Below are 26,603 nucleotides of genomic sequence, written 5' to 3'. Positions count from 1 at the left end.
ATGCTGTTGTGGGAAGTACCTACAGTTTTTGCACAGTACTGTACTTCCAGTGAATTATTCCCATGTGGTTTGTTAGCTGGCTGAATCATCTTTTTCAAAACAATGAAAGCTTCGAAAAAGAAGCTGAAAATCTCAAATGTAATAGTTTTAACTTTTTACAGTCATAATTATAGAAATGGTATGAAAATCTGGTTTTGGTTTTAAGGGAACTCTATTACCCTTGTGTAGCGAAGTGTGTTACTGCTCTGTCCTTTGACCCTCTTAACAAGCACTGGTTCAGTGGACAATGGTGGCTTGCTCCAGTGTCACCTGTCATGGTGATGTTATGTTGGAGTCATTGTCACAACAGTTTATGTGCTACGCAGTTTCTCGTTGCATTAAAAGACCAGTTTAAAGGTGAACCCAGGCCTGGTCCTGCTGTATGAGCAGTCAGATGATTAGTCTTCTTTAAAGGGCCTCTTTCATGAGTATACATTGGCTGAGCATATTAGGAGTGTACACATTTTTTGATAAGATGATATCCAAAGATAATAAGTAAAGAGGAGTGGCTTAACCTTGATACAAAGCTCTGGCCAGGATTGTAGATCTGCTGGAACAATACATAGCTATTGTTCTTCAGCAGCACAAAGACAGAAAAAAAAGGTTCTGCGTGGTCCCGACGGACACCAACTGTATCACGGTGTGAAAAATATATCGGAAAGGGCTTATTCAAATGCTAGAAAATGATATGTCTGAGATTGTGATTATAGAATGGATCAAAGACAGCAGATGTCCTGTCTTGACTGACATGCAATGTTTCCAAACCTAATGTATATCCCACCACCGACAGACAGGGGCCGAAGGCAGCCCTAACGAGTGGAGTTAACACCACAGAGCAGACTTCTTTACAATCACAGGGGACACACTTCAGAACAACTTCAATGACGGACTAAAACCCATCAGAGCCTTCCCTTTGATCCTCCTCCAGCGGCTAGTGCTTTACTTTCCCAGAGACATGGGTGTACTGCTGTCATACAGGAGTACAGCTCAGAGCAAACAGGCCATTCTCATAACTTAGCTGAGTCATAAGTCCTCTATTTGACCTCTATAAGAGATTGATGAATCACTGTGACAAATGCAAAAGGAGCGAGGTATGTGGAGAGGATGAAAAAAGAAACCTGGAGAAGGAATAAGAAATATGACTGCTGGCAAAGTCTTTGATTTCACCTTTTCTGATTGTGTGAGTGCAGATGTTTTATTGAATGATGACAACCTTTACTGACCATTTGTAGACGAGGAAAAAAGAGTGACGCATACATGGTCACAATAATGTAAAGATAATCACTGATAATAACTCACCAGGGTAATATACTCATCTTGATTGGACATGAGAAGAAATCCTCCATCATCCAGGATCACACAGTCTATATGCTGCAGGACAGAAAAATAAACAAATCTAAAATCCAATGAATAAAGTGTTAAATTATTTTTAAATAGCCTGTCAGTTTTTAAACAGTGGTACTATTGGGCTTAAATACATAAATACACGAAAGGAAAAAGATAAAATAAGAGTCCAAAATGAGTCTGTGGGTGAGCAAAAAAGCATATAAATAATGATAAACAATATAACTGAAATGAAAAAGTACTCCGTTCAGATTAAATATACTGCTATATATTTTTTTTATTCTTCATAGCTGTACCTTGTCATTCCTCAGACATCCACAAATCTCATCCTTGCACTAAAAGGTAAAAAATAAGAAATTAGAAATTAGCGTCACCAATAGATAAAGGTGTGAGCGATATTGTATACAGTACAAACAAACGTCATGAACTTACATTCAGTTTCAGTGTAGCATTTATGAAACTGTTCATCCAGAATGAGACATTGAGTTTTACTCCGACCACTACAGAACAAACCACAAAACAGGCAAAGGTCTTTTTTTTTTTTTTTATTGGTTTTGCATCACAAGAGGCAATCAATCCGGTGTCAGCGACACTGACCTGCTGGTTTGAGGGTGACTTCATCGATGATGAGGTCTACTGCTTTACTCACCAGAATACCTGAGTCAGACACAGGCTCCTTGCCCTCTGCTGTGATTTAACATGGAAACACAAGGGAAGACAAACGGTTATCATGGTAATTTAACTGAAATCCTGTCAGCAGAGAACATTTCTGAATGTGCATTACAACTTAAACGGTAATAATCGCTATTCTTTGTGGAAAATTCCAGGCATTTTTAGCTGCTGTAATTTATGAGAGTGGAGTCTGCGAGGGCCAGTACATGTGTTAATCCAGTCAAATGTACTGGAGCTGTAAGCATGGCCTCATGATGTTTGCCTGTCCTGATGTCTGTTAGAGAGATCAGTGGAGATGACAGGAAGTATACAGGGAGGGAGGGTGGGGATGAGCACTGAAAGACACAGCAGGAAGAGGAGAAGGATAAAGAGAGTGATATCAGAAGCCAGAGAGTCTGATCTTTGCCAGTGAGGTTGGGATGACGTCCAAAGGCAGAGAACACAATCGGCTCAGTGCCAGACCACACCGAAGATCCTCACGCACAGCAAAGTACACACAAATTCAAGCCTTTCAGAAAACTTACTGTTGAAAGATGGAGCTGTGAAAATATAAATTTCATTGTCCAGGGTCCTCTTGTAGAAGCTGGACTCATACGTCTCAGGATTCTCAGTCCACTCTTCCCCAGCACTAAAAAAAAAACATTAGAATTGTTATGTCAGATTATATATGGACAATTACAGCCATAAAACACCAAGCAAATGTGTTTGATCTATCCAAACTAATTATATTTTAATCTATAACCAAATGTAAATCCTAAAACTGTCACCATTGCAGTTGATATATGACAAAGGCTAAAGTTTATTAAATTCCATGCTATATCAAGAGAAGAAATAATCACCCAGTTTTAGTTAGACTGTTATATTTTCTCAAAGTGTAACCCTGAAATGTTTTTCAGGCAGTTGTAGCAGTGGGGAAATTGAGAACAATCAGCTATAGGATTTGTGGATTTGACCCATGTCCTGCATTGGCCTGGCAAGCTCCGTCAGTTCAGCTCGTAGAGTCTAATCCTCCATGTTCTGGATAATAACCCGGTGGAGCAGGTGAGAGAAGCAGCCAAAAGGGCTGAGCCTTAGAGTATTAGAGTCCGTATCCATTTTCATCTCACACATTTACACCAGGAAAAGCTTGCCATGCTGTTTCAAAAGAGCAGTGCTAACGCTTGCAGTGAAACTGAGAAGAGAGAAGAAATACCTTCTTGGATACACTCTTGTGATTCCTCCATCTGTGGCTACAAACCTGGCTACAATCCCATCCCTGAGAACATGGAGAACAAAAGCCAATCAAGCATCAAAGTCAATCAAAATCATGATTATTGAAAAAAAAAAAGTGTTTTTGAACTGTAAGACTAAGGTGCAGACACAACAGAAATTGTCGTATGCCCACTCGCTTGTCTCTACATGTCCTAATGTTAAACAGATACCTTTTAGTGTGTGTAAATGTGTAAAGATTACTTCAGACAAGTGGGCATACCACACACTGATGTAATTATTTTATTTTCCTCTCACGACAGCACATCTTGGCAGAGCTCATATGGTTGGGTGTGATGTGCATTTTGTGCATTGCTTTCATCACGTTTCACTCGTAATATCTGATCAAATCATTCATAGCAGAGAGGAAAGAAATAAAACTCTGGCTCAGTGAGTCATTAACTGTGCATGAAGTAAGAATCAACTAGTTCAGAGCAATAGCATACACACGCAACACAGAATTCCATACAAGAATAAATATTTATTTTTGGTAAAGACAGGGCTGGGTATCTGATACCTTTACTTCGGTACCGGTTCCTGAAAGATATTTTATTCTAAATCCATTATATAAAATCCACTTAAAGAAAAACAAAATAGCATTACGCATAACTGTATAAATCTTGAGTTTTCATGGACTTCAGAGGGCATGAGTGTAACCACGTTTTTCTGTTTTTACCAATTTACCAATGCTCCCTAAACGCCTCACACGAAAGCTATTGCTAGATGACATTTAGGGAACATTTAGGTGTCCACTTACATTGGCTGCTCGTTCCAAAGTTTAACCAGTTCAGCAGTCAAACCTGCATCCAGTATCAATCGACTTACAAGAGACACATTACCTGTGGATTAAAGATAAGATGGCATTTACATAATACAGACATTACAACACTAAAGTAACAGAGCTTGGCAAGGGAATTCTGGTAATGGAACAATGGCAGTTCATTATTTACAAACCTGGGCAGGAAAAATAAATAATTTGTGATTTTGCCTTCCAAATCTATTACTGCTTAAGTGCCACTGACCAATGCACTGAACCCAGCACTCATATATGTCTATTGTACTGTAAAAATACCAGGTAGACTTGTGATCCAGTGTATAAAGGTAAAAGTTAGCATCTGAAAAACAGCAGGTGTATTCAGCCAAATCTTTTCTCCACATAAATTAAGGGAAAAAAATGATCTCATGGCACCTGTCAGGAAATCATCCAGCAGTGAAACCTAAGTGGCCCTTATCATTTAGACAGCAGAAAGTACTTCGTGAAGGATTGGCTGTTGTAGCTTTAGGAGGTAGATGATGCGAAGGTATGGAGAATGAGCCTCATTATCAAGAATAGTACTTCTCAAAACGAAATCATGTGAGCATATTTCCTTCAAAGTATCTACAGAGTTTGAACAAAGTGTCTCTTGAGTGTTGTTTTAAATCATGTCCATAACTTTTTTACAAAGACTCAACATACTGCATAAACAGCAGAAAGAAGAAAAGCTTTAAAGCCAAAGTACGTGAGTTGACCTCGGGTTAAAATGGATCAAGAATATGTCGATCCATTAGCCGGATGATGGTGGTAAGCAATACTTAGGGTGAGATCCATTAGATGATGACGAATCAAACATCATGAGTCACTGTGTAGCATGACAGCATCAGGCTTCTAAGAAGCTTAGTCGATCAGTGTGATGTCACCCTGCTTAGACCACACTAATCCAATGACCAAAGTCGTGCTCTGACCTTGAGATGCTGGCCATCGTCACAGGTATCAGATTTTAGTTTTTTTTTTTTTTTTTACCAAGAATAACTCTAAAACATAACATGCAAGTACATACTCACCAACATTTACTAATTACTACACAAAAGGCTGGGTATCATTCAAAAATGTCCAACCTCAGTATCAGCGATACCGGTTTTATGAACGATACTTTTTCATACCCTTTTTATAAAATCCATTTTCAGGAAAGAATAATTAAATCACAGAAGGAATCTTTAGTTTTCATGCAGTTTAGAGGGGGGAGAGTGTAATTCAGGTTATTTTCTGTAGCTACAATTAACAGATGCCCCCTAAACGCGCCACATGCAAACAGTCGCTATAGTTGCGACAATTTATCAATGTTCCCTAAATGCCACACATTGAAACTATCGCTAGATGCTACAATTTACTCTTGTTCCCTCAACGCATCACATACTTTCAGTAGTTGCTAGCTGGCTGGCAGCACACAGACAAGCCTCTAGTTACTGCGTATGCAATTCAGAAAGATATGTGGCCAAAAAGCTGTTTGAAAAGAGTGAAATTCGTCATTGTAACGGACGGTTTTCTTAAGTTGAAATCAAAAGATTTTATGGGCAGGACTCCAAAGTAGAGCCTATATATGTTAAATGCTGTGGTTCACTGACGCTAATGAAATTTACTCTTGTGTAAATGGAGCTAAAGTTAAAACAAAAACGTGTTAGGGTGATAATAGCCTCGGTATTGAAATTTGGTAGTGAATGATAAGACATTTTTTTGAAAGTAGATAGTTAAACAATACTGTCAGTACCATAAACGTATCAAAGTTTGGTGCCCAGCCCTGACTACAAATGCAACACACTGTGAATTAGGTGAAATTGTGCGGGTCAGCGGTATTACAATAACTCATTGAAATACAAATAGTGCAGGAATCTCACACAGCCAGTGCAAATGTGTCAAGTGAATAACGGTGAGGAAGATGCATGACTCACATGCATCTGGAGTGTTTCTATCAATGTACTGGCTGAAGTCGAGGAGAAACTGGGTGTTGTTGAGTGACAACTTCAGTTCTTTGCAGTACTCCCTGAAGAAACAGTGTTGATCAGTTGGAATCTCTGGCCTTTGTTTGTTCGTGTATAGTACAACTGGGTTGCACAGTGATGTGAGGACCACTCACCTTGGAGCAACGTAGGTGTAACCGAACTCATCAAACCTCTCCTGCTGTATGGTGTCCATGGCTTTTAGAAAACACAGAATGCCTGGTTATGGCTCTTAATTTCTTAGATATTGCAGAATAAAAAACAAATATTTGGAATAAGTACTTAATGTGTAATGACATGACAAGCAGACATTTTAGGAAATGCTGTTGGTTCACGCATGGACACAATAGTGCACATTCCATCACAGGCTCCCACGTCCGTACGCACATACAGACACATAGAATACTGGACAGATATGAGGTGATGGATTAAGGTAGAGACTGTGAATGGAGTTTGGAGGCTTGAGAGAATAACTGACTGAGAAATACTTGCCTTCTTGCCCTGTGGTGACCCCAGCGAGAAAGAGTCGGGGAGAGGCGAAAGTAGTAAAGACAAAGGGTGATAAAAAGGCATTTATCATCTGACAAATGATGTCATAGAGGACTTGGGAAAATATGCTGAAATTTATGAATATTTCCCACAGTAGGTAATAAAATGCAGCAGTGAAAGAATATTAGCTGTAATAGATCAACCTAGAATATGTATATATATATACATGAAAAAGAAGATTTAGTGCACTATGTGGAAAAGCAAAACATAAATGAATGAAAGGGAACAAGTGCATAAACATAGAAGAAAACAACACTTAAACATGCAGAAGTGTGAGAGAATATTCCTTCCAAGGCTTTGCTTGCCCCGACTCTGGATTTCATTTAAAACACTGTCTGGTAACTCTTATCTCATAAATGACATGACAGGCATCAACGGCCATCATTCACTGGTCTCTTAAAATGAAGACATTTTGGACATTGCCTTTAAAATATATTGACTCGTGCAGTGCAGTCTGCGAAAACAATTACTGAGCACTGAGTTTCCTCAGGGTCATGGAAATCTGGTGCAGGATGAAACAATGCCCGTCATATAAAACGTAATAAGCAGATTCATTGTCGCTTTGTCTCTATAGGCCGTGGAGGGTGTCTCTAAGTCCGATAGCTTTCCACACCAGTCATTCTTTCTTGCTCTTTACTTATCTGTCACCATTTCCTCAACCTGTTTTAGGTCATTTATTCAACAAATACACCATTTCTCCTATCGATGAAAACAAATCTTTGTTCATCAATCACACCTTTAGGCTAGGGACCCTCCCTAATGTATCCTAAAGGACAAGTGGCTGCAGACAGCACCTACTGCAGGAAAGATGGTATGATGGATTGAGGTTTTGGTGGTCTGGCTCCAATGTGAAACTCTATATGGCTGAACAGGGAACTTTAGAGTCCCAAACTCCCTATCGGAGTAGTCTGTGGCAGCAAGGCATGGTGTGTTACTTTCTTTAACAGGCCCGTAAACGTTCTGACAGCCTTTATGGCACAGTGACAGACTTGTTATGGCCGGGGGGGAGTGATACAGAGGCTGAGATGCTCAGTCAAAATCTCATCTGTTGGAATAAGCGCACCATCAGTTGTTTATGCTTTGTGGCGTCACATCAAAGTTATGAAAAATTCACTGAAGCCAGATGGTTATGTGCTGAATCTGGTGTTTTTCTACTAATTATATCCTTTTGATCAAAGTGACCATCCACCCCTGCTTTTATCAAGTCAGCATTAGCATTCACACAGTGATCCATCCATCCCTTACAGAAAATATGTTGTGAAATGTAGCCATGCAAATATCAAGAGAAAAAACATGTTTATGCAGTGGAGAGACATCAAATAGCAAGAAGACTACAGAGGACAAAAAACAGTGAGTACTTGCCCCAAGGAGAAGCTGTAAAGTTCAGATATTGAAGCAGGACAAGAGAGAAAAAGTTGCTTTAGAATCAGAATGCTAATAATTGCAAAGACAGAATGTTGAGTTTTGTCCTTGTGATGTATCAGCAGCAATTGAATCGCTTCTGAGCTGTTCGACGAAGCAGCTGGATTGTATCATACGGCGAGACAGCCTTGGGAGCACAAACAGAGCAAAACTAAAGAAATAAATAAGCTGAAAAAGAAGATGCATAGAGAGGAAGGGGAGAGGAAGAATACAGGGCATGAGGTGAGGATAGGTTTACAGATTAGATAGAGAGAGAAAAACAGGTCGACAGACAGAGAAAACAATCCAGAGCTGAGTGCGTCTGCTTAACGTAGCTGAACTTGAAGACAGGAATAAAGATCGAATTGGCGACAGAAATATATTTAAAAGGGTAAAGAAAACCAGTTTGGTAAAGGAGGTGATAATGAGGAGATGAGGGAGGTTTTGTCTTCTCCTTAACCAGATGAAGGGAGTAAAGAAGAGTAGGGGAGCAAAATGCAGACAAGATCAAAAGAGCCAGTGCTTGGGCTGGGTATGGGAGAGGGAGAGCATGGGGAAGAGTCTGCGTGGGAGTGCAAGGGCGACTGACCAGTGGGTTACTCTACAAAAGAAAAGCGCCGTGGGGATTCGCTGTTCTGAGCAAAAAAAAACACAAAGGAGTGGCTGTGGTTTCAGCAAGGAGCTAGTAATACAAAGCAAGTGGAGATACTCAAGAGTACAACCCAAAGAAAGTATGCATGGGAGTTGGCTGGGAGACATCAACAAAATGAGATCTCATTGATTTGTTTATCACGAGTGTGTTTGTCATACTCACACATGGCTTGTTTCATGTCGTCCCCCAGTTTAGCTTGAATGAAGTGTTCACTGTACTTCGGCAAAACGAGGGCCAGGCTGCAGAACAGACAATGATATTGACACTTTTGTGGTTGGAGGTAATTCGTGATTAAATTGTTTTGGGAAACTGAAACTCATCTCCAGTGAGTTCCAACTGAAATATAATTCAATGCATGAAATGTTTTCCAAAAGACATGTTTTTAGTGATTTTTTTTATTTTCGTTTTTTTGCGTGTTCACTGAAATGTAAAATCTCTTAAATGTATTTCCCATTAAGCAAGCAGAGCCTGATGTTATAAACAAGAGAGTGACCCCTGTTGGCTAAAGCAGTATCCTCCATCAATTGAAGCGCTCCCAGTAGTTACACTGAACTGATATTTACAGCTCGATAAACCATAAACAAACATACGTGGTTCTTTTGTAATAAGAATCATCTCACCTGTAATCTGTTCCATTGACTGGTGCCCACGTGTACGTCCTGATGCCTCTGTCTATGTACCTCTGCCAAAGAGGAAACACACAAAACTGGTATTCAGAACTGCTCTGGGAAATGCAATGTAACAAGCGCCCCGTGTTTTTTTGTGACAAGAAAATTAGATTATAAAAAGTCTGGCCCATTGTCAGCCGCTTATTTATGTCGCCTCTCAATGCCTCTCCACAGATCGTGTAAGTGGATATAGTCAAACCTAACTTCAAAGCAAAAGGACTTTAATTATTGCAAGCAACAGCAAACAATCTTTCGTGTTGCGAAGGAACATAACTTTGAAAATGTGAGAGAGAGCAGAAGTAGAAAAATACGGATTATAGAATTTTAACCAATTCAATATTTACCCTGACGGCTGCCTTAAAATGTTGTTATGACAGAATCATTTTTATCATGTTGACAATAGTAGACTGTACACTGTAACAGGAGCCTTACTGTTTACTTCATACAACGGATATAGTTTTGCACTGAAAATATGCTGCAGTATAAGAGCCAGTCTGTCTATTTTACAACATCTGACAATAACTCCCACAACACGACAACAAATTTAAGGATCCTCAACATATTCTAGTGTAACATGTTCCAGTATTTTCCCTTACCTCATCCTGAGTTTTCACCAGAGTGTCAATCGTGCGTTCTCCTGTCTCACCGTTAATCATCATTCTCCTGATCTGCAGGGAGAAACAGAGACACACACAGTGCAGTTTCAGTGTCACTGGGTTTTATTCACTGAGTAGCAGTTCATTTGAAGACAGTCTGTGTCATAACAGCATACTAACAAGTTATTATCACTGTGTAAATCATTTGCAGGGACTTATCTTAGTGACTTCATGAGGAGACATTAGACATCTAGCACCTGGATGCCTGTCTGAATGTACGTGTGTGTGTGTATCCACAGATGTGTTTGTTTGTTGGCGAGATTAATCTGCATACTTTACCTCCACTTTAATGTCGTTCTCCAGCTCAGCATCCAGGAAGTCGAGGGTAACAGGTTCCTGAAATTTAGGATTCTGTGGAAAAGATCATATTTCTGTCTCAAGTGGAGCACAATTTACGAATACTACACACGAACCAATTCAATGATGCATAACAGGATCAAGTTTAGCAAAACAGAGACGAGCCTTTTACTTTAGGCTTGTGACTAGTTCGGCTGGAGACAGTTCTTATGTAAAAACCCTCTTTCATATCACTTCATTTAAATGTTATAAAATGCAGTGGACCATTTTATAGTTGTTATCCAGAAATGGGCTTTTACCATCAGTCAACCACACAGAGAAATATACCTCTGCATCCTAGTGCTGCCAATGCATTTTATACTGAAATGCACTGCTCACATTTGTATGTAAAGACTATTACATACCTTGGGTCACGTGCAACCTGGCACTAATGCAAGGTAGATTAAGTCATATTAAAATCATATTGCCTGTAATTTTTGAGATTATCGTAATAACAACAACAAAGACATATTTTACATTTTGCATATGTCATGTTATATATCTTGAACACAGCCCGCTGTTAGTCAGGACAGCAATCACTAATCACAGTCACTTGCTCAAGGTTATTTTAACCTGGATAGTGCACAAAAAGTGCATTGCTGCATTTGATTTGTGATTGAGTTTGTTATAAATTGTTTAACTGAAATAGTTCTGACTCTGGAGTTTGTACGAGCAGTGGGTGGCAGGTCGACCACCGTAACTTTCAGAGCCAATACTGCTGTGACATTTTTCATGACCTCTGGTTTTGTTTTCAAATCATATGATTCATGATTGGCACAAAGCTCAACTTCTCATCATCCATAGCCTGAGGTATTTCTTCATATACAAGGCTGTTGTCACTCCATAATCAAAGAAAATGCAGCTCTGCATTGAACTTGGAACTGAAAACTGGAAATCATAACATTGCCCCTCATATTTTATAATTTACATAGTTACATAGCTAGATACCCTTCACACTGTTTGAGAGTCGAGTATACTTAATACTTAAGTGTAATATGACTCAGTAACAGGGTGTAATACAGTCCCAGGTAACTAACGACCCCAAGATTGTATGATAGACTTCAGTTATTTGCACCACAATGTTCTTTTGTAGTTACTTCAGGAGCAATGACAATCATTTTCCTCCACACGAATCCAATCAAATCCAGAACATAAAAAACAGAGGGTACCATATGGCAGCGTTTTGACAACATACCTGACACCAGACACAGCTGAATCCGATTTGATACATAGTGACACTGAACTCTATTAATGTCCCCCTCTTAAAAACCCTATACGTCTGAGTGGCTTTATGGTGGTATAAAATGGTAGCAGTAATCTAGTGCTTCGCTACAAAACAGCAGTAGATGGAATCTGATACCAGTCTGTCCTCCACAGTGTTTTGTCACTCAAAGTGTGCGGTAATGTGGTGACAGCAGAGTAGTGTTGAAGTGATGTTTTTTTACATAGTTTCCTACATTTTGGCATGACGTATACAAGCAGACATTCAATGCATTTAAGATTAAAAGGATATGAGAGATATGTTTCTCTTTCCATAGAAAAGCTTACATTTTAAAATAAGCTCCTAATAGATAAAGTGTGAGTCAGTACAAAGACAAGAAAGGCAATAAATGAAATAATCATCTACTGTAAAGAGCACGAGTTGAGTTCCTTACATGCGATGATGAGGGAAATGAAATGAAGCAGCAAAGGAGGATGATGAAGATGAAGCATCTCAACATGAAAATGAGAAAAGAAAGAATAAAAGATCAAGCAGTGCGACACTGGGTGATACAGCATGAAACATCAAACATACACTAAGACAGGAAAGAATATGAAAAGAACAAAAAATGTGAACACTGGATGGTGTGAATAGCTTGGCAAAAAGAAAAAAAGAAGATCAAATGATGAATAAAGAGTGAGAAAAGAAGACCAACAAGGGATTTGTTGAGGTGAGTTGGGGTGTGAGATCAAAATCAAAACACAGGGAAGGTTTGTCTGATGAATATGAAATATGTGCAAACGTGATCAAATACGGAAAGAGCTGAGACATTGCTGAGAGAGAGACACAGAGAGAAGGGAAATGTTGTAAAGGTCGCCATCAGTATTCACGCACGCACGCACGCACGCACACACACACACACACACACACACACACACACACACACTTGCTTGAATGCAACATTAAAATGAGATCATTCTCATGATGCCTTTCATGCCTTTGCATGTGTGCGTGTCTGTGTTGAAACAGTAAGGTTGCTCCAAGCTCATGTTGCTTTTAAGACTAATTTGAGAAGAAAGCTGAAGTCACGTTATTATATTAGTGCAATCTGCGAAGCATCATCTCAAAACAATGTCATGACAACCCTCTGTTCTCTCTTCTTTCCACTGTACTTTTTCTACAACATACCAAAAAAAAAAAATTGCATCAAGGAAACTTTTTTTTATTATACTCCAAAAGTATAAAAAACAAGTAATTTTGTTCTTCTTCTAGTAAGTCTAATCCTTGGTCTTAACGTTGCCATGTACTGTATATCCTTATTTTTATTACGTACTATTCAGATCATTCTGTTTGATTACCTACACATTGTCATATACTATCATGAATAATGGCTTAGACCACAAAGAATGTCTTTCCCCTATTTAAGGGTATATGACCAGCAAACTATTTTGTCACTTACTTTTTCTCAGTATCAACCCTATCAAAAAAAATATGTCCTCATAGAGACATGCGCATTATTGCAAAACATGTGTTTGTAAATTTCTTGCTCAGTCATTCAATCATCCCAAGCAACAAAAGAAAGCAGCATCACTTCAATTTGGGGTAGTTCAGGCAGGGTTGCAAACCAAACCAAATAGGAATATCCCCTGAAAAAAGTGATGGTTACCTCTGGTGACTGCTACTACATCTACTAAAAATTATATCTACAAGACTACAGTACAGAAAACTACCTGGGGAAACTACCTCCGCAATCTATATTACATCTACATTGTCTCACCTCATGGAAAGTGACAGCATACTTATTATTGAGCCTGATCTTCCTGTTATGAATCCTTTTCTAGGGAAAGTTATGAAAAGATGCACAGTGATCAATTTGGGGGTTTCAAAAAGTTGTGGGGGAGTCGAGTTTTCAGAGTTAACAAAAAAAACAAAAAAAAGATTTTAAATGCATACACTGTGTCAATCCCAGCTGCAGCTTTATTAATCATTTTAAATGTATTTATACACGTACAGCATTGACCAGATTTAAATGTTCTAGTCTGGGTGGAACGATTGGAAGGTGACAAAAAAAACAAAGAAATTCCCTTCAAACAATTGGAAAGAAAGAACAATTATGTGGCTTTGTAGAGTACTGTAGTAGTCATAAATATGTAGACGGTTATGAATATACTGCATTTTCATAATCTACTTATAATTGCCATTCCCTTCTTACTTATTTGTGCTTGTTTACTATTTATAAACCACCTTTTCACCACTGTCTATTAAAGTTACTTCCCTTTTCATTTGAGTTCCAGGAACCTAGAGCTGTATAGTTATACTTGATTTATTTTGCATTGACAATGTTGCAATTACCACCCATAAACCTACTAGACTGTGAATTAAAGTAACTTGATCCATAAGTGTTTATGGATTTGATTGCGGTGACTGGACTGATAGACGGGATGTAAGTGTCTCGAAACCACAGCCTCAGATCCAGGAAGGTGCCGCTCTCAAGTTCTGGGCAGCACATGGCCCTCGTGTAGCCTTTCGGTGCTTCGCTTGCCTCGGGCTGAAGGGAGTGAAGGGAGTTGGATTTGCTGAAAAGTGGGCTGGAAGCTCTCGTGGGGTCATGGCTAATTTATACTGGGGCACATCTCAATACCTGCCAGTGGCGAGAAATCCTGCTGCATTTATTTGAGTTATTGTAAGAGTGCTCAGGGCCTTTGGCAGGTCAAGACAGGCGGCATCAAAGTTGGTATGTTAAGTGGCATTTTATTGCTTGTGGTGGAAGTGTTAATGTTGCCTTCAGAGTTCAACTTCGAGCCTGTGTAAACTGTTATTAAACAGTTTAATGAATATACTTGGCTAAAACTAAGTGCAGCAGAGGCTGCCCGAAAAAACTCTTTTCATTTTGCAAAACTTAATCTCTATAAAAGAGAAAATACAAACAGGAGGAGTGTGATATATTCACCAAATTAAATTACAGTCTGGGGTGTAGTATTTCCTCTTTAAAACACTATCTGTACAATGAGCCACAGTGCTCCTTTTTATCCTTCAATTTTAAACATATATGCCAGTTCACTGCCAAGTCTACATATCTATTTAATCCACAGGGTAGAAGTGACCTTCTAGCCGATATTTGAGGACTAATGATATCAAGTCACACTCTAACCGGGAAATGAATTCTCTGTATGAAGATTGATGAGGTGACTGCACGTGGAAAAGTTTGAAAAGAGACTTCGCCATCTGCTAGCATGCATATTATTCACTGAGTGTGAGTAGTTACTGTGAAACCATGTTGAATAGTCAGAATATAATGTAATGCTTCAACACATGGACCTGCTGAGCCACACAAAGTGATGCATAGGGCCAGATACCTTACCTTTGGTAGGAGGTTGGGATGCAGCAGGACGTATCCATTGGGATCAATGGCAAAGTAGTATCCATTTGGACCAATCTGATGTAAAAGATGAATAGATGAAAAGGAAATTAATTATCGTTTCCAGAAACCCCGCATGTTGCCAACACATGTCTGGTATAATGGCCCTCTGGTAATGTCTATCAATAATGTGTAACAGAAGGACCCCAGTGGTCCCAAAAACATGATTAGAACATGGAGCAAAGGGGGGGCTGTAATTAATAACAAGGGCACTCTTATTTTTGGACACTAAGGACAGTAGATAAGAACAACCCATCTAATGGAATCGCATCACTTACTAATCGCTCCAGAGGGAAACATCTGAGCAAGTTCTCCAAAACTGAGCCAGCTTGTTCTCATTCCCAGGCAGTCAAATACTGCCATCTTCTCAAAGCCGTTGGCGTCAGAGAGATACGACAAGGTGCCTTTTGGCAAAGTTTGTATGAAGAGGAGGTCCGAGGGGGCTGGATTGAACAAGCACAGGACTTTTACATGTTCAAGTCCATGAGAATACAAAAGTCGATTTAGATTTCTTAAATTATTAAATTACAAATTTTAACCCGACCTATGATCTTTTTTTTAAAACCCAGCCTTGTAGTTTTTGGTGCGTAAACTTAAGGGACCTTGAAAGTGTCTCTGTATCCAACAGGCCATGACAAAACAGAAGTATATGACGCCCTGGGATGAGAGCGGGTTGACTGAGCATGGTACAAGCCTTGGTATAATAAATGCATTTGTCTGCACATGCATGCATGATCACATACGGCTGTTAAACTCACTGTGAAACGTGGCGTGAGCTTCTTGACGTCATCGAGAGACACGTCAATCCCCATTACGCCAAGAATCAACTGACTCTGGTGCTGATGGGAAGTATGAGAGAAAAGATAAGGAAAAATACATTCAGCAGGCCAACTCCGCTCATCATGTGCTGATGCATTTCTATACTGCACCTCGCCATCGGTCTGGGTTTTATTGAAGACAGGTAGCGTTCCAGTGATGACCAGACCCAGTTCCTGATGGAGAGTCAAGCAGAAGCACAATTACAAAAAAATACATTTACAAAATCACAATTACACAATAGTATAATGACATACCAGAGCATCAAGGTATACATTAGTCCATTGGACTTGTTTGGCCTGCTTGTCTGCTAGAACCATGGGTCTTCCCAGCACATCTAGGTACTCCTAAATTGGACACACAGCACCCATCTAGTTATCCAGATTCTCTCCATGCAGATACAAAGAATACACTCCATAAATGCCTGGCGAATGTGGAAATTTAATTTTTTGTGAAAATCACCTGTGTGTTAATTCTGATGGCTCCGATGGAAGGAATCTCGTAGAAGTAACCTGAATAAATAGGAACACTTACAACGTTTAGGCAACACTATTGTAAACAAGTATACAAAAAGGAAACATAAAATAGGAGTAAAACAAATGGGGGATCCAAATCTGTGGTATTGTCCACTGCATCTTGTTTTTATTGTGTCAAGTTAGTTAATATACACAGAAAAACATGAAAAAAATTGCCAGTAATTTTTTTTTTGCATGTTCATGCACAAGAAAAACATAGATTAGAGAGAGTCTGACATGCTTGAGTTGACTTTGAAAAACTGGAGCAGCCCATAACCAGTTACCACTGACCAGCATAACGCGTATGTTGTGCGCCAAAACTCACAAAGCTGTAAACAACAGAGACCTTCCCCCAATGTGAGCATAGTGCAATACCATGTCAGTAAATGGCAATGAAATATGCTTCGTCCAGCTCCATCATCACTGCTGTTGTTGGAACTGTGTTCAGAAACACTTTTTTTTTCATTGCATTTATCCCCACTGGTCACTGATTGGTCAGCCCTTCAAAGTGGTAGAGCTAACCTCTCAGCGTACAGGGTTTCCAGACTATAATCAGTGAAAACTGAAGCTGTGAGCGATAGGCAGGTGGAGCCAGGCCAATGCATGATGGGACCCTTTACTGATTCTCCTCCTGCACTCCTCCACAGGGTGATTAGAGTGCAGTCATCCCTGTTTGAGCTGCTAAGGTTTCCAACATTTGGCCAAGAATGTTTAAAAAAGGGCAGATGACAAATGGGCTTGCAGGCAGCTCTGCTGTTTTAAAATGATGTCCATTATCATTTCAGCACTTTGTCCTCTTCAAACATTCTTATACTGCGCTGTAATGTTTTATTCTGCCCTAAGATGGCCAAAGCTGGTTGAAACTAATTGTAAGAAAGTATTTAAATTACTAGCCAGGCCTGTTGACAAAATGCCATGTATTATTTGGATAAAAAAAACACTGACTACACTGTTCAGTACTGGTGTGTGTTATGATCTGTGCTGTACCTTTGTTGGAGCAGGCCATCCACTGAATGGGTCCTTTATCATAGTTGTGTTGTCCTACTGAAAAGGTGAAGATTCTTACCTGGAGCATAAGATTAGAAAAACATAAATCTATCATGATAAAACCTCTTACCTTGTGAAAAAATATGCTGTCCTGTTCACACCCACTGATACATTTTTGTCATCATTTCTCCTAATATTCCTGTGAAGTGGTGACTGTCTTGTCCCTCATATAAGGCTATTACAGTGGGTACAGAAAGTATTCAGACCCCTTTCAATTTTTCACTGTTTCATTGCAGCCATTTGCTAAAATCAAAAAAGTTCATTTTATTTCTCATTAATGTACACTCAGCACCCCATCTTGACAGAAAAAAACAGAAATGTAGAAATTTGTGCAAATTTATTAAAAAAGAAAAACTGAAATATCACATGGTCATAAGTATTCAGACCCTTTGCTCAGTATTGAGTAGAAGCACCCTTTTGAGCTAGTACAGCCATGAGTCTTCTTGGGAATGATGCAACAAGCTTTTCACACCTGGATTTGGGGATCCTCTGCCATTCTTCCTTGCAGATCCTCTCCAGCTCCGTCAGGTTGGATGGTGAACGTTGGTGGACAGCCATTCTCAGGTCTCTCCAGAGATGCTCAATTGGGTTTTGGTCAGGGCTCTGGCTGGGCCAGTCAAGAATGGTCACAGAGTTGTTCCGAAGCCACTCCTTTGCTATTTTAGCTGTGTGCTTAGGGTCATTGTCTTGTTGGAAGGTGAACCTTCGGCCCAGTCTGAGGTCCAGAGCACTCTGGAAGAGGTTTTCTTCCAGGATATCTCTGTACTTGGCCGCATTCATCTTTCCTTCAATTGCAACCAGTCGTCCTGTCCCTGCAGCTGAAAAACACCCCCATAGCATGATGCTGCCACCACCATGTTTCACTGTTGGGATTGTATTGGGCAGGTGATGAGCAGTGCCTGGTTTTCTCCACACATACCGCTTAGAATTAACGCCAAAAAGTTCAATCTTGGTCTCATCAGACCAGAGAATCTTATTTCTCATAGTCTGGGAGTCCTTCATGTGTTTTTTGGCAAACTCTATGTGGGCTTTCATATGTCTTGCACTGAGGAGATGCTTCCGTCGGGCCACTCTGCCATAAAGCCCTGACTGGTGGAGGGCTGCAGTGATAGTTGACTTTGTGAAACTTTCTCCCATCTCCCTACTGCATCTCTGGAGCTCAGCCACAGTGATCTTTGGGTTCTTCTTTACCTCTCTCACCAAGGCTCTTCTCCCACGATTGCTCAGTTTGGCTGGACGGCCAGGTCTAGGAAGAGTTCTGGTCATCCCAAACTTCTTCCATTTAAGGATTATGGAGGCCACTGTGCTCTTAGGAACCTTGAGTGCTGCAGAAATTATTTTTTAACCTTGGCCAGATCTGTGCCTTGCCACAATTCTGTCTCTGAGCTCCTTGGACAGTTCCTTCGACCTCATGATTCTCATTTGCTCTGACATGCACTGTGAGCTGTAAGGTCTTATATAGACAGGTGTGTGCCTTTCCTAATCAAGTCCAATCAGTTTAATTAAACACAGCTGGACTCCAATGAAGGAGTAGAACCATCTCAAGGAGGATCAGAAGAAATGGACAGCATGTGAGTTAAATATGAGTGTCACAGCAAAGGGTCTGAATACTTATGACCATGTGATATTTCAGTTTTTCTTTTTTAATAAATTTGCACAAATTTCTACATTTCTGTTTTTTTCTGTCAAGATGGGGTGCTGAGTGTACATTAATGAGAAATAAAATGAACTTTTTTGATTTTAGCAAATGGCTGCAATGAAACAAAGAGTGAAAAATGTAAAGGGGTCTGAATACTTTCTGTACCCACTGCATATGGTAAATATCATTGAAGATTATGTTATGACAATTAAATTCAATGCATTAGATTATTTACCTATAATTTATATAAAACAGTCAAAAAAGATCTACAAAGCAATCTACTTTTTACATTTCCTAACTGTCCCAGATATAAAAAATAAAATAAAAGTCAGTGATACATTTAAAACCTCTCTGTGAATGTCTGACTTTGAACATTCGGTGTCATTGTTTGGCTCCCCCCCCCCCCCCCCTCCCATTGTATGTGTTGCTATGACCATCAAGTTGATGTGTGTGTGCAGCCTTATATACAAACACTTTTGTATTTATGCCTCCTGGATAAACTTTTGAGGATGTGCACACTGAAAGTTCAACTCAAAGGGAGTTCAAAAAAGTATCATACACACAAGTCACAGTGTGTGTGTGTGTGTGTGTGTGTGTGTGTGTGTGTGTGTGTGTGTGCAAGCACCATTGAATTATTCATTTTATGGGGACATAAATCTGTTTATTCAGTCACATTATGGGGATAGACCTCCCATCCTGGGACAAAAAGAAAGTGCCCATAATGTAAATCATTAAATTTCAAAAAGACTAAGATTAGAGTAAATTTAGGTTTAGATTGAGGTTAGGGTAAGAGTTAGGAATAGGGAAGCAGTAGTTATGGTTAGGGTAAGATGCCAAAAAAAAGAAAAAAAAAAGTCGATGTAATGTCCTCTGAAGTGTTGGAAACAGGACTGTGTGTTCTCTGTATACCTTTTTGTCAGGGTTGTATTTTTCCAGTATGGCCTGAGCTCTTTCCTCTCCTCCATCAGTAAACAGCATGATGATCTTGTTGCAGTTTGCTCGACTGACATTAGTCTAATCAAAGAAAATAAACAATAATTTTATGATTACTGTATTATTTATTTATCCCATTTTGGCCGACACCCCGTTTTTCCTGTGTTTTTCAGAAATTTTTAGGCCATCACTCAGCACCCTCCCATTTTGTTGTTTCTCTTGGGGAAACTCCCGTAATTTGCATGGCTCTCACACTTTATTATGAATAATCGTCAGATACTGATGCACAAGATTTGTATGTTTGTTTTTGACGTTACCCGAGTTTCCAGATCTATGAAAGTCTATGGAACACAGTCTACAAATACAATGTCACTGTAACCTGGCAAGCCTCAACCCAATTCAAGGGGCGTGTATGCAGCTGCTGTATGTGCAGGCGGGCCAGTTGAGTGCTGAATGAATTACCTAGCTAATATAGTGATTATCAAAAAGCTAAGGAAACAAACTCAAATATGTCTGCAAATTTAAGCAAGTCACTAGGACAGTGGCCTTTTGCAAGGTCTGTAGGGTTGATTTTAGTCTACAACAATATATGCATTTAGCATGAAGACAAACTTAGAAACATTATGTTCTTGGAATGATAAATGTTATAAATGTGATGTGTGTTTTGTATCACAGTGTTAAACTGCAGTGTTTCCATGATAAATTGATATTGAGGATGTGTAATAACATAAAATGTATTAGGTTATGTACATACCCCCCTTCTAAACATTTGGCCCAGAGAAAGATATCTGTTCACACTGCTATAACCTTCAGTTTAAATGTAGTGGCATCATTATCCTCATCAACTCGGGTCGATCAATACTCTATGTCAAACGTTCCATGACACGGTATCTCTAAAATGAATGGTTCAAAGTGATAGTCACAGTAAATTTCTATTGTATATTTACACATGCGTGATCCCCAGTGGATTAATTTTTACGTTTTTTTTTTTTTGTGTCTGAATGGCTAAAACCTTTTGGTTTTTAACACCCAGCAGCCTTTCCTCTTTTGTTTTGTACCACTCAACACAATCTCTAAGATGTTATGAACACTGCAGCTTCTTGGAACCATTATCAGGGCTTCAGACTCTGTGAAATCATTTAAATTCATCCCTAACTATGCAACATATCTAACCTCCTGCATCACCGTGTCATTGTGCAGGCAGTTGAGCCGGAGTAACAAATTCAACCAGCAGATGGCAGTGAAAGACAACAATCCAAGGCTGCTGAAATATGGAGGCATCACAGGTAAGATTCATTCAAAACTTTTTTTTTTACACTATTTGTACTCAATCACACTAAAGTCAGACAAAGTGACAAGTTTGTCTTACCGCAGAGAGCTGCTCAAAAGCAAACTCAAAGCCTTTTGTGTAGTTTGTTATTCCTTTAGCGGTGATGTTCTGCACAGCATCCTTCAGCAGCTTTTTGTTCCTCACGTTGGCTTGAACCAGATGGTCGAAACACGCTGTCTTCTTCACCCTGGTGTTAAACTGGGAAACAGAAGCACAGAGTTATGACTTGCAAATTAGTCATACAATTACAACATGTGTGCATATATAAGACATTATACAAACGCACACACACACACGCACGCACACACACACACACACACACACACACACACACACACACACACACACACACACACACACACACACACACACACACACACACATAAACACTCCCACCTGGCCTTGGCTATTATCAGGCAGTGGTAAACAGACACATTCATCAAGCCCCACTAATTGCTTCACATCCTCAGAGCTCAACGATTCGGTACCCATGGAAACAAGATTCTGCTATATAAAAACGAGGTTAGGCAGCAACACCATCTTTTTTTTAAAGGTGTGACCTCCTCATTTCCACCCCACAGCACACATATGCACAAATACTCCACCCAACATGAACCAAAAGCCTGCCTTAACAGACTGAGCTGTGGTGCAACTTAAACTGACGGCCCATACTTTCATTAGTAAGTATGTGAACAAAACCTTTCTAAAGGGAAAGAGAGAACATTTCAAAGAGCTCCCAATGACAATAAGAACAAATGACAGAATAAAATAAATAGAAAAGAATATGTAAGAATAGTGCATGATGGACATGGGACAACAGAGTAGTAAGCCATCTATTGTGTTGCAGAACTCTTCTAAAACAATGCTGCACCTCATCGATCTCAACTAATCAATGTGTCTCTGTGAGATGGCCAATAGGGAGGCAGAAAACTCTGATCTACACAGACAAGCAGGGAGGAAAAAAGCTCTGACCGTATGCGTGGGTGTGGGTGGTGTGCATGTGTGTATGTGTGAATACTGATGGCGAACACACGTGCGCGCACGTACACACTCATGTGTTTTCAAGGAGCCTGGCAGCCTTGAAGTTCCTTGTAGAGTGACAATAACAGACATACACATCTCTATTGGACTGAAAGGCAAACTGAAAAACCTGTGATTTGACAAAGACATGAAAGACACACACACACACACACACACACACACACACACACACACACACACACACACACACACACACACACACACACACACACACACACACACACAGAGGTTCACATAATTGCCCACAAAGAGCAGACAGGGATCTTTAATCACATAATCTATTAAAAGGAGAGGAAGGTGAGGTGGGAAAGTGTGAGGGTTTGGAGCATGAAGTGAGAGGAAGAGGACACAAAATGAGGAGTGGGAAGGTGTGAATACAGGATTTCAAGGCAGGAACGTGAGAGGGTCTATCTCGTATAGAAAATAATCTAAAGCTCACATATACAGTTTGTCAAGTGTAGTGGCTAGAAAGAAACTTTTTCTTTGTAGCCCATTCTGTCAAAAAAGAAGGAAAAGCATTTTGTATAATTGCTGAAAAACACACATTCTTGCTCTGTAAGATGTGTTATTGGCCTTGCACAGGGACGTGAATGCAGTCCACTGCAAATTCCACTGTTCTCTTGTGATCCAATTACAACAACTGTTATATGTGTGTGTGTGTGTGTGTGTGCGTGTGTGTGTGTGTGTGTGTGTGTGTGTGTGTGTGTGTGTGTGTGTGTGTGTGTGTGTGTGTGTGTGTGTGTGTGTGTGTGTGTGTGTGTGTGTGTGTGTGTGTGTGTGATGGTCCGGGCCGTGGGAATGGATTAGCTATGACACAAGAGAGAAGGCTAATCTTCAAGCTCTAATCCCATTGGACTCTCTGCTATTCTGGTTTAGTACTCGGGCTTGCCCACTGGACTGACACTGGCTAACAGCGCTGACACCGGCTAACATGGCTGAATGGGCTGGATAAAAGTGACAGAGGCTCAGTGAGGTGAGAGGTCTGGGGAAAGTGAGAACACACGTGTGAAAAAAAAAGGGGAAAAAAAGGCAGAGGGCAGGCAAGGGGGAAAAAAAGGGGGAAGAAAAGCAGCCATCAGCAATCTTCTGACCTGCCCAGCTATGAAGGAACAGTGTGAGCATCTTCCGTGACCAAATGCCAACTTTGTCCCTGGGCTACTGTTAATGAGGAGGGATTCATGGGTAATATCAGAGACTAATGATTTAGTGACAGGTAACAACACCCTCAGGGCCAGACATAGGGCACTGTTTGTGTGTGTGTGTGTGTGTGTGTGTGTGTGTGTGTGTGTGTGTGTGTGTGTGTGTGTGTGTGTGTGTGTGTGTGTGTGTGTGTGGTGTGTGTGTGTGTGTGTGTGTGTGTGTGTGTGTGTGTGTGTGTGAGTCTGTGTGCATGTGAGTGCTTGTATATAAGTGTATAAGGAATGAGTCAATGACAGAAGGAACCAGAGAGAGAGAGGTTTAGAGAGATAATAATGAATTTTACTGAAGTAGCTAATGGATATATTGAGTGGCAAGAAGACGGCAAGTTTGATTCTATTTTATAATAACTTACTGTTATTGTCTTATTTTTGCAGTTTTGGATAGCCTTCCTTTTGGTAATAATAATATTGTGCTCAGTAAATTACATTGCTGAGATCTGAAAATGTACAACATTGTTAAAAAAAAAGTCACAAATAATCACATGATCACGCAGGTTTATAGATCTGCCTGATTTAATTTGGTCCTTCTGCATCTCACCCAGTGCTTTGTATCTTTAAAGGACTCCAAAAAAACAAAGTTAAAAAGTTCTAAATCAAAGCTGAATTGGATTTCACTCTTTGAAGTAATCTTTCTCATTCTGTCTCACTTTCTTAGTAATGTACAAACACACATGCACGTACACGCACACACAAACAAACTGAGCTCCCCAACAGATTCCAATAATTGCACGTCTTTGCAGAATCACAAGTCCGCCGTGAAACAGAATACGTTGTGTCTAAGACAAAGGGTCCCCGGGGAGAGGAAACAGAGCCTGAATGGCTGTCTTTGTGTAGGCAGGTAGAAGACAGCTCCAATCTTTATAAAGACCCATCTCAATAAACACCTCCACAGGCACCCATCTACACATCGCGCAATCTCCTGATTGGCTTTTCTGAGTGTAATCACAAGTGTGATAGGCCCAAAATAGATGGTCTAAGAATGAAAAGGTGAAGAAGAAGAAGAAGGAGGATGGAAGTGATTGGTGGGTGAGAAAAGTACAAACGAAAGGAAGGAAAGTGGTAACGGTGAAAGGAGGAAAGTTGCAGTATTGTGTGTAGAGGAGTAGAAGCATATAGTGTACAGGAAGATCATTCAGTGCGACGAAGAGATGAATGGAGGTATGTGGCGAAAAGCTGAGAGGAATTGCATGGCTCAATGATGAAAGGAACAAGTGATGGAGAGATGAAGAGGGTGATGAATGAGTGTTTCCTGGGGTTCACCTCAGTCAGAGGTGCAGCGTTAATTCCTGTAGGAGCCGTGAGAATGGACACACACACACACACACACACACACACACACACACACACACACACACACACACACACACACACACACACACGCATGTATGGGTCTGGAGGTGGGGTGGATGCCGTTTTCTAATCCTGTACACCAAATGGAGCAGAGGGTGTTTCATTAAAGGTCTGTTTCAGGGTGGCCAGACCTGAGAGAAATCCATATTTCATTACTTGTTATCCATCTTTCCGCCTCTCTTGTTTGTGTGTGTTCATGTGTGCATGTGTGTGTGTGTGTGTGTGTGTGTGTGTGTGTGTGTGTGTGTGTGTGTGTGTGTATATATATAGGCATGTGCAAATGTATCTGAAAGTATGTGAATGGGCAGCAAGCCTTTTCATGCACACATTATGAATCCATCTTCCAGTCTCTGTCTCTTTTCTCAGCATGAATCAGCTACATCGCTCTGCACAAACAGTCCACAGAACATAAAGCAAGCGGAAGGTTTAATATTACTTACATAAACAACATTGACGTAGTCGTCGTCAGACAGAGTCTCCAGCATCTCACTGACAGAGGTCCTGATCAGTTTGAGAGTCAAGCCAGACACACTCCCGCTCCTGAAAGAAAGAAAGAAAAAAAAAAAAGAATTACCTGACAGCTTCTCACTGCAATCTATTCGCTCACTTCTTCTCCTTTGGGATTTCACTCAATGTAATTAGAACTGCCTCTGCCTTGGGAAATACATTACATTATGTGGCAGATTTAGAAAGGCATGCATTATAATCAAGGGAAATCATGACTGATACGAGGAGGTTATGGATCAGTGAGATTATCAAGCAACTCACGCATCCACGAGGATTAGCATGTCTTTGGGTGAGGCAGCTCCTTGAATGTACCTGAACGGACATTGATATATGAAAACATATTTCTAGACTGAGACACACACACTTTGAACAGTTCATAATATGTGAAAGGAAAATCCTTCACATAATACAAGTAATTTACTTTGAGATAACACAATATGATTTTATAAACTTTGATTCATATTTTTATGTTTACATTCTTGTATGAGTGAGGTTATTATCACACTGTTAATGAGAATACGTATTTGATGTAAATATAAACAAGGTAAAATTGCTTTTCAATGCAATGAAAATATGGACATCAAAATACATTCTATTACTTTAAATGTGCTTGTAACCATTAATTAAACAACATATTTAAAAATAAACAGGCAGTATAAATAGTCTCATAACACTATTCCAATGAGAGTCGATAGACATTATTTGATTGAACTGAATTCTTGCACAGCCTATAAGTACACATCAACTAAGATCCACGGAGCCACATTTATTTATTGTCCCAAAAAGCTACATTTCCACAACCAAACAAGATATTACATAAAAGATAAGATTCTGACAAATGTACATATAAAAACATAATATGAGAAGATTATTTTACATTCTGACATAAACAAAATGCTTTTAATGTCTGTATTTGTGCCAGTTTTCTTACCACGGCCTCCTGCGAACATCATAGAGATCAATTTTACTGGGGGTCTTACGAGCATCCATCCAGGGAGAGGCTATAAAAGGAGATCAGATTTCTGGGATCATTTTTTTTTTTAATCATCATTAAAGGGAATAAACAGCAATCCCTATTTTGGATTAATATCTGACACATCAGACTGTCAGACTGAGGTGTTCCTCAGCTAATATCTGGCAACCTGCAGTGTCATGTTCACCTCAGCAGTGTGGAGTCACTGTCATTCATTGTGCAGACAAGAAAAGCCACATTTAGTGTCACAATAAAAGTTGGCATGTTGGAAAGAATCCTAAATTTATCACACCATCTATTTTTTTTTTAATGTAT

General features: G+C 39.8%; 1 protein-coding gene across 1 annotated transcript in view; it reads right to left on the bottom strand.

Moving 5' to 3' along the window:
- The window catches only part of LOC138206344 (voltage-dependent calcium channel subunit alpha-2/delta-1), a 64,099-nt gene that overhangs the window by 8,508 nt on the left and 28,988 nt on the right, over positions 1-26,603 (bottom strand). Inside the window, exons 8-31 of the mRNA XM_069162977.1 lie at positions 26,247-26,316; positions 25,577-25,627; positions 25,249-25,348; positions 21,258-21,416; positions 19,865-19,969; positions 17,257-17,335; positions 16,217-16,266; positions 16,012-16,101; positions 15,868-15,930; positions 15,697-15,777; positions 14,882-14,956; positions 10,263-10,334; positions 9,924-9,995; positions 9,280-9,341; positions 8,822-8,898; positions 6,195-6,255; positions 6,010-6,101; positions 4,061-4,142; positions 3,248-3,310; positions 2,580-2,683; positions 1,981-2,070; positions 1,816-1,883; positions 1,680-1,718; positions 1,339-1,410 (exon numbers count right to left, since the gene is read on the bottom strand). Coding sequence (XP_069019078.1) covers positions 1,339-1,410; positions 1,680-1,718; positions 1,816-1,883; positions 1,981-2,070; positions 2,580-2,683; positions 3,248-3,310; positions 4,061-4,142; positions 6,010-6,101; positions 6,195-6,255; positions 8,822-8,898; positions 9,280-9,341; positions 9,924-9,995; positions 10,263-10,334; positions 14,882-14,956; positions 15,697-15,777; positions 15,868-15,930; positions 16,012-16,101; positions 16,217-16,266; positions 17,257-17,335; positions 19,865-19,969; positions 21,258-21,416; positions 25,249-25,348; positions 25,577-25,627; positions 26,247-26,316 — 1,877 coding nt within the window. The remainder of the gene's footprint in view (positions 1-1,338; positions 1,411-1,679; positions 1,719-1,815; positions 1,884-1,980; positions 2,071-2,579; positions 2,684-3,247; positions 3,311-4,060; positions 4,143-6,009; positions 6,102-6,194; positions 6,256-8,821; positions 8,899-9,279; positions 9,342-9,923; positions 9,996-10,262; positions 10,335-14,881; positions 14,957-15,696; positions 15,778-15,867; positions 15,931-16,011; positions 16,102-16,216; positions 16,267-17,256; positions 17,336-19,864; positions 19,970-21,257; positions 21,417-25,248; positions 25,349-25,576; positions 25,628-26,246; positions 26,317-26,603) is intronic.

The sequence above is a fragment of the Embiotoca jacksoni genome, unplaced genomic scaffold (assembly GCF_022577435.1).
Source record: "Embiotoca jacksoni isolate LCO1_2020_lvr unplaced genomic scaffold, fEmbJac1.0.p SCAF_3, whole genome shotgun sequence".
In the NCBI taxonomy this organism is placed as follows: Eukaryota; Metazoa; Chordata; class Actinopteri; family Embiotocidae; genus Embiotoca; species Embiotoca jacksoni.
Note: the sequence above shows the minus strand (reverse complement) of the source record. Positions and strands in the feature narration are given on the sequence as shown.